The sequence below is a fragment of the Otolemur garnettii genome, unplaced genomic scaffold, assembly GCF_000181295.1.
Source record: "Otolemur garnettii isolate 467f Iridium unplaced genomic scaffold, OtoGar3 scaffold00021, whole genome shotgun sequence".
NCBI lineage: Eukaryota > Metazoa > Chordata > Mammalia > Primates > Galagidae > Otolemur > Otolemur garnettii.
The window spans coordinates 25,394,350-25,402,884 of record NW_003852416.1 but is presented as its reverse complement, the minus strand read 5'-3'; the positions used below and the strand labels follow the sequence as shown (position 1 = coordinate 25,402,884).

General features: G+C 39.4%; 1 protein-coding gene across 2 annotated transcripts in view; it reads right to left on the bottom strand.

Annotated features, from left to right (window-relative positions):
• LOC100941342 (cytochrome P450 2C21-like) overlaps nt 1–8,535 on the bottom strand; it is a 47,533-nt gene that overhangs the window by 3,365 nt on the left and 35,633 nt on the right. The window contains exons 8-9 of one of the 2 annotated variants that reach the window (XM_003787317.3): nt 4,143–4,284; nt 1,470–2,041 (exon numbers count right to left, since the gene is read on the bottom strand). In XM_003787317.3, coding sequence (XP_003787365.1) covers nt 1,860–2,041; nt 4,143–4,284 — 324 coding nt within the window. In that variant the 3' untranslated portion in view covers nt 1,470–1,859. Of the gene's footprint in view, nt 1–1,469; nt 2,042–4,142; nt 4,285–8,535 lie in introns of those variants that run through there. The other variant, XM_023511714.1, reaches the window with a different exon arrangement.

The following is an 8,535-nucleotide window of genomic DNA, read 5'->3' as shown; positions in this document are numbered from 1 at the left end:
TTCCTCCACCCTACAAGCAACCTTATGCCCTCTCCTGTTCCCCTGCTCCTCTGCCCTACAGGCCTTCCCAGCCATGTTCCCTTGCTCTTTAGAATTCAAAGAGTCACAGAAAATCCCAAGTTTCACAAAAGTTCTCAGTGGAAGAACAATGGCGGAAAACTCATGGAGGCTTGATTAATTACTATTGTATAACCATAACTGTTGTAATTTAAGATGTATCCATTAATCAATTATTGTTATATAATCATAACCATTGTGATATGAGACATATCCATTGACAACCAAGCTGTAACTCTGCCAATGACAACATTCATTATCATCATCTCCCGCTCACTTAAGCTATGCAGAGAAAAAAAGGTATAAAAAACAAAAAACCCTGCACTTCAGGGCTGATTGTCTCAGAACAACAGCCCCTGCACAGGTGAGAATAAATTACCAATTAATAGAATCTGAGTGGGTCCAAGTTTATTTTTTCATAACTCCAAGGTTATTTTACCTATTTTTCCTTTAATAATGTAAAAAAGACAGTATTGACATACTTAAATTCCCAGGACCTTTAGTTCTTTAGAGATGGACTAAATGGCTGGTGTCATAATTTCCAAAAGTGTATTGAACTCGATAATGTTTATATTGAGAAATAGTGCTTACATTTTTATTTTTATCTGTTTATTCCATTTTTTCACAAAGTTTTTTGTGGGGTTTTTTTGTTTTGATTCTTTAAAAGTTTTTTATACAGGGTCTTACTCTGTTGCCTTGGCCAGAGAACTTCCCACCTGACCTCAAGCAATCCTCATACTTCAGTCTCCCAAGAAATTAGGCATATGGGTATATGCCACTATGCCCAGCTAGTTTGGTTTTTTTGTTTTTCATTTTTTAATTTTTTAAAAGACCAAGTCTTACTATGTTTCCCAGGTTGATATTGAATACCTGACCTCAAGCAATCTGCCATCAGCCTCCAAAAGTGCTGGGAGTGCAGGTGTGAACCACCTGTTAGACAATGATGTTCCCTTGTATATGAGGGACTTCTGTTTCATGTGTTAAAATGTAACCATGTATACATATTTCTCTCTTCTTTCCTTAGTATGTCTGTGTCTGGATTTGGGTGTGTGTCTACGTTTGCGTGTATTTAACCACTGAGGGGGAAAGGAAGGACATCCTTGGACAGACTGGCTAATGCAAATTTTCTCTCATGTTATTATTCCCACCTTCCCTTTTGTTTTCCCTGCATGTATGCACATACACATCCATACATAAACATACATACCACATACATATACATACATAATTATACTTTAATAACCATTGGGAAAACACAGACAATATACATGCCAAACTGTCAAGAGTCCATTCCCCTAGAGAGTTAGATAACACTGAGAGATGAGTGAATTTTATTTATTGTATTTTCTTTCTTTTTCTTTTTCTTTTTTTTTTTATTTTAGACAGAGTCCAGGCCAGGTTTGAACCTTCCACTCTAGGTGTATGTGGCCAGTGGGTGCCCTGCCAACTGAGCTATGGGTGCCACCTACTTATTGTATTTTCAACATTTTAAAAATCTCAGGAAAATTTCTGATTCAATTTGTAGGAAAGCAAAATATAACATGGTTAGTGTGCTTTCCATTTGGTATACACTGCAAATAGGATGTAGTTTATAGTGTACACTGAATTACAAAACACTGAACATTCCATCATGCAAATTTGAACCAGATCTTGAAGGATAGCAAAAATTAGAAGAGGCAAGGCTCACAGATAACATTCCTTCCGTTAAGAAAAGGGTAAGTCATGGTTGATACATAGGTCAGGAAACAGGTTTGTTCAGATGCAGGTGGACAGTCTTGCACTGAAGTCTGGTAGCCTGCACTTCAGACAGGAATGAAACAGAGCTCATAGAAGGGGGGTATAGAGCTTAACCCATTGGAAATTGGGGTGACGTCAATGTCCTTTGGATCAACCAGAGGTTTCAAGGTAAAATTCTGTAAAATGCTGGTCAGGATTAAAAACAGCTCCATGCGGGCCAGACTCTCTCCAGCACAAATTCTTTTTCCTAAAAATAACACATGAATTAATTATTCATTTAATACTATTTTTGCTTTAGCACAAAAGGAAGCTTAAATAAATGTGGAATGAAGAAATATAATAAGGGGAGGTGCCTGTGGCTCAAAGGAGTAAGATGCTGGCCCCATATGCCAGAGGTGGCAGGTTCAAACCCAGCCCCGGCCAAAAACTGCAAAAACAAAAAAAAAAAGAAAGAAATATAAGGAATGACTAATTAAGCTACAGCTTCTCCTATTAACACCCTAACCAGGATTCCTTCATTTCCTTAGCACATATTTCTGTGTGCATACTATATTAAAAAATCTTTTCTATACATACTAGAAATGCTTTGCTGAGGCTTGCCATTGACAACTTTCTGTACACACACACACACTCAGACTTACACACACATACTCATGTACCCAACTAGCATGGTATACAACACTATATCTACTTTTCCACCTACTTCTCACTTAGACTCAATGATAGACTTACTTCTCCTTACATGCATTCTAAATGATAATATTAATCTTGTCACACACCTGCTTTAAAAACTTTCAAGTGCTTAACATGGCCAGGTATAAAAAAGAATTGCCAATGAACTTATCATAAGCAACTCTTAAGCCTCAGTTCTCACAATTCCTTCCACCCAGTTCCCCATATCCCAGTCATTACCAACTGGTCACCACTCCCCCCAAAAATTGGCATTTTGAGTTTTATCTCTGACTCCAGATAGTCTTATACCTGGAGTGATCTCCCCCTCTACTCTGCCTGCCAATAGTCTGAATATTCTTCCACATTCAGTTCAGAATTTACTTCTATGCCACCTCTTTGAGGTGGTCATGGTATGCAATTCACTCTTATGCCACAAGAGACTCCAAAATACAGAAAAAAGAAAAGTAAAAGAGCAGAGGAGCAGTGGCTCATGCTGGGGTTATCCCAAGGCATGGGACATAATCCTGGGACCACAATACCAAGGATTGCTCCATATTGATTTTCTTAAATAATAAAGAGCAAACCTTATATTTCTATCTCTGCTTCAGGTGATTCTGTAGGAAATATGCTTTCTCCTCTAATCTTTCTCTTGCTTCTTTCTTCCTTAGAATATGCTGAAAATACTCCATTTCTTCCTCTTTCCAGATACATTCCATATTTACTTCTATTTTATGTCAATGTGTTCCCAAGAAACTGACTTATATGGACTACATTAAAACAGAAATTAGTTCCATTCTAGGTTCTGGGTAAATTCAGAGGATTATAGGTTGAGACTAGCAAAGTATCTATTCTCTCAGCTCCCCCCCCCCCCATTACTCAGCAGAGCTGTGTTCCTCTTTCTGTGGATGCTTCTCCTGCATCTGCTTTCTCCTGGATAAAGGTCTGTTAACAATCCAATGACACCCTCCTACCCTTGTCTGCTCTGATGTAGGATGGTAATATCTTCCCATTGATGTTAGTCCTGAGACTCTACCCCATTTTGTTACTTCCCTTAACCCATCCACACCTCCAAGAACATTCTCTTCATTAAAGTCATTTCGATTAACCTTTTTGAGTGTGAGACTTCTTTGTTTCCAGGATCTTAAAAATCAAGGGAAGATATTCATCTATCTCTTCCTGAAAGAAAATTTCCCTTACCTTCCAACTTCTCTGGCCCCTCCCCACCCCCCAAAAAGTCCAGAATCAGGAGTTCCTAACTCTGGGCTCACACAGAAGCCCTGAGCACAGCATTTGCTACACAGCAGTCTCATTTGTCTTCCTCTCTCTTACAAGGAAAAACTGTTTCTTGTTCACACTTGAGTCCCTGGACCTCACTTGGCATTGCCATGTGTAAAGCACTCAAGGAGGTTTATGGAGTGTACTGGGCTCTCAGGGTAAATAACAAAGGCCTCACTAGATCTACACTTCTAGGAGGAGCTCCTAGGCATCCCAGTGGGGGTCGGGAAGCAGAATCTGTGAGTGTAGCCACCAATCCAATGAAAACAACCAGGACTTCGGAAGTGGTGCCTCTGCCCTCATACAAGTGTCAGTGTGTCCATGCCAGGAGAGCCTCCAGGAAAAGACCTTTCTTGTCTCATTTATCCTCTCATGTGCAAATAAAAAGAAAGCTTACTCACCTGCTGAAAAAGGCATGAAGTAGTCACTCTTCTTAAAGTTGCCACTTTCATCCAGAAAGTGGCCAGGGTCAAACCGCTCTGGGTTGGGAAACTCTTTCTCATCATGCAGGACAGAAGACAGATGTATTAATATGTTTGTGCCCTGATTAAAAAAAAAAATAGATGAACCAGATTATTAAGGTGGTCATTGAGCTTGAAAAAACATTGGAAAGCCTATATCAAATGCTTTTGTTTCATTCAAGGAGATTGAGGCACAAAAAGGACAATCTATTTCCTTGGTGTCATGAAAAAATTAATGACCAAGCCCAGTGGGTATTAAATCATATAACACCCAGTTCAGGGCACTGTTTACTGATTGCAAGGCCATCCTCAATGGTTTGGAGTCCGACACCAGGATGTACTTTGCAGAAAAGCAAGAAAGCTCCCAGGAGCACATTGCTCTGGACAAATAAGTTACAGTTTTGTCCAACATTTCTAATGTCACTGAAAATCCAGCTCATTCCCCATAGGACCAAATGTAAGTCTTTCCTAAAAACTCAGTAGCTAAGTGGTCTTTCTCTAGAAAACCTTCAATTTCCCATAAAGATAAGAAACTGATAAGTATCCCCTCTTGTTATGTTCCTTTGATTGAATGTTCATATATTCTTATGGAAAAGAAAGAGTTCTTCAATGTCTAGTAGGTTTTTCTGAAAATCAGAGATAAGATGTGATCATAGCTAAATTATTTCACATTTCAGTGCCTCATTTCACCACTAGTAAAATATAAACAATATGTTTGCATTTGTTTTTTACCATGTAAGATGAGATACTAAAGGAAACACTTTTTTTCCCACAATTACCACATGTTAAATGCTCAATAGAGAGAGGTTTTGTTACTGTTATCACAACAATGAATACATTCACAATAGTCTGGGATCCTAAAAAAGGCCATACTTTTACTAGGTAGCAGAGACAAATTTTAAATTCAGATCTGTCTGGATGTGTTTTGGTATACTGCGTGGCCTCTCCAAACACATAATGTAGTTCTAATTTCAAAAGTCCAAAAGGTTAAGTACATAAACTATCATATCCATGTGGACAAATGAAAGAGAAGCTGAAGTATCAGCCCATCCTGATCCTCTTCCTAGTAACACAGCCATTCCTGTGATTTTTTTCCTGCCTCAATGAATTCAGAACAGACCCTGAGCATGACAGGAATCTTGGATGTTCAGCCCCAAAACGGGCTTCCAGATAACATTCATTTGTGACAAACCATTTCTTCTGGGTCATAGGGCCTTCTGCTTTAGACTATAAGACAGTAACTGCTCTGGATTTATCCTCACAATTAAACAAATACAAATAGGAAAAACACCTATATAGTAACAGTTTTTCATCATTGCACAAGAGGCAATCCAGGAGTATGACACTTTACTAAAGGTAAAGTACCATTCCCTGGTACTAGCCACCAAAGTGGCAATGACCCCTCCCTTGCTTTATAATGTTCAATGGCTCCCTGCTATTTTCAGGATAAAGCCTAACAAATACTTAGCTTGAGTATGGGAAAAGACTTCCTGTGATTAACTTCTGGGCCTCTGGATCCCCTTTCTTTCCATTCCCTATGTAACTAAATGTTTGCTATTCCCCATGCCGCACCCTATGTAGTTTTTCCATGGACTTCTGCTTGGTAATCCTCTGCCTAAATCCTCTATGACACTGATGAAAACTGTAGTCAATAGGTCCTATGTGGCCTGCCTACCTGCCAGCATTTCAAATGTGCCCAGATGATAACATGTGAGCAGGTGAAAAATGTGCTAAGCCTCTTAATAAAATTTTTTCCTATCAATAAAGTGGATATTCTGGTTATAATATATTATGTTTTTCACAGGGATTAATAAATGTATTGTCGTTTTGAATAAAAAAAAAGAAGATGGAGAATAAATACCCACAGACAAAAGTAAAACCAGGAGATTATCACTTCATTGATATGGGAATTGAGCGTATGCTAACAGAAGACATTTCTAAGAGTATTAAGTGCTATCATGAAGTTAAGCATGATAAGGCCTGGAAAGCATTCATTTGATTTAATATTAAATAATATGCAAGTCATCTATGGCCTTCAAAACAGTATCACTGGGATGAAAGATTTTCCAATGGGTTGAGGAATAAAACATGCACTAGGAAATATATACATGTGTAAAACCTAATTCGTTAGGAGTTTGAATTTTAGGATATGGATGCTAGCAAGAGGGATCAGAATTTAGGAATCGGTCTTTTTAGAATGTAGAAGAATCAAGGAAAGGCAAGACAAGGTGGCTAAAGAGAATCCTTCATTCTTTATCTCCCCACATAAACATTAATTTGAATAATTATCTGTACATAAAAGTACCTCCACAAGACCTAAGTGAGGGCTGCATGGCAGAACAGAATGACATTGCCTGCTTCATACCCTCCCCAACTCTGAACATACACAGCACAGAGATAGACAAAGCCCACTTGTGCAAGAAACAGGGAAGTCTTTAGGACTTTCATGTGACCCACCACAATGAAAACAATATCAGGCAGATGCATGTGGCCCCTGATCCCAAGCCAGGGCTTGCAAATGGAGAATCTGAACTTGCCCCAGCACCAAGTAGAAATCTGTGGCCCCACCAGAATAGTCTTCTGCTCTGGCCTGCATACTCCTGGCCATTACAGTAGTCTCAGACCAATCTCAGCAGCTAGGCAGCTAGGCCACAGCATCATGAGATGGGCACATCTTTGGCCACACTGATCCCTGCAGTCACGGGCTTCAGGTATGACCGAGCTGAACATCAGCCTTGGTGCCAAAAGACTGCCCATCTATGGCCAGAGCAACACAGAGAGTGACTCCACCCACTGGGAGGAAGGAGAGGGAGGTAAGTGCACAACTATGCCTTAAAATTCAGTGCTAAGACTTCCATGGTGAAACCCAGCACCAGGAAGAACCAAATGAGGATCTGCCAGAGTCACTGGACGTGGATTAACACCAGAGTCACTGTGGCCCTAGTGGGATTGTATTATGCTCTGATCTGCATCACTGCTGGCTGTCTCCCACAGCCTTGAAATTCAGCGGCAGGCAGTCGACAGTAAAGTGAGCATTAGATGTACCCCTCTGTGGTGCTGGTCTTAGCAGCTTTGGACTTCTGGTGTAACCCAGTCTGATGGTGGCTGTTATGGCAATGGGACTGCCTTCTCTAACCCTACCTTCACGCAGCACAGCACGGACAGAACCAGTCTGTGCTTGTGGGAAGGAGAGGGAAGGAGACACAAGAATTGACCTGGAAGCAGGCCTGGCACACTGAGGCCTGATTTCAGGAAACACTCCATAGCACTAACCTAGCATAGCAATAACCTATTGCTAGTAATTATGAATCTATGCATCTAGAACCTTCCCAGCCCCAGGCAGGAATTAGGGTGTCCTCTAGTGCTGAAAAAGTGGCAACACACTAACTGCAAACTCATGGGGAACCTGGGAATAAGGCATCATCCAGGACTAAAATAGCAGCAGAAATCAGCCCACTTAGAATCTCTGTAAGATCAGAACCAGTAAAGAAAGACTGCAATGAGTAGAATAATACCTAATCTTTTAATGCACAATAGCATTGAATCTTCACAAGAGCATTCAGGGAAACATAGCCTTACCAATGGACAAACAAGGTGCCAGAGACCAAGCCTGAATTGGTGGAGACGTGTGGTCTCTCATATAAAGAAATAAAAGTAGCTACTTTAAGGAAACCCAATAAAATTCAGGAAATACAGATAATTTTTTAATTTATCAGATAAACATTATAGATAGATTGAAATAACTTTTAAAAATCAAACAGAAATCCTGGAGTTGAAAAACACAATGCACCAAAAGAAAAATGCAATAGATACCATCAACAGTGGAATTGATAAAACAGAATGAAGTATTTGACCTGAATACAGGCTACTTGAAAATAAGTAGTCAGAGGATTTCTCTGAAAAAGAAAGATTGAGTATTTGTGGGATAGCATTAAAAGAGCAATATTTACCTTATTGCAGTTCAAAGATTTGAGAATGGAAAATTAATAGAAAACTTATTCAGAGATAATATCAGAAAATGTTTCAAAGCTATACAAAACATCCACTTATAGGAAGGTCAAAGATCACCAACCAGATTCACCCCAAATAAGTCTACCCCAAGAGAATCAAGCACTCAAAGTTCAAAGACAAAGAAAAAATTGTGAAAGAAACCAGACAAAGGAAATAAGGAACACATAGGGAGTTCCAATTCACATACCTGGCAGAGGCTTGTCAGCAAAAACTTGAAAAAGAGGAGTGAGATGCTACTTTCAAAGTACCAAAGAAAAAAAGGGTACCAAGGAATACTATTCCCAGCAAAGCAATCCTTAAAAAAAAAAAAAAAAAAAAAAAA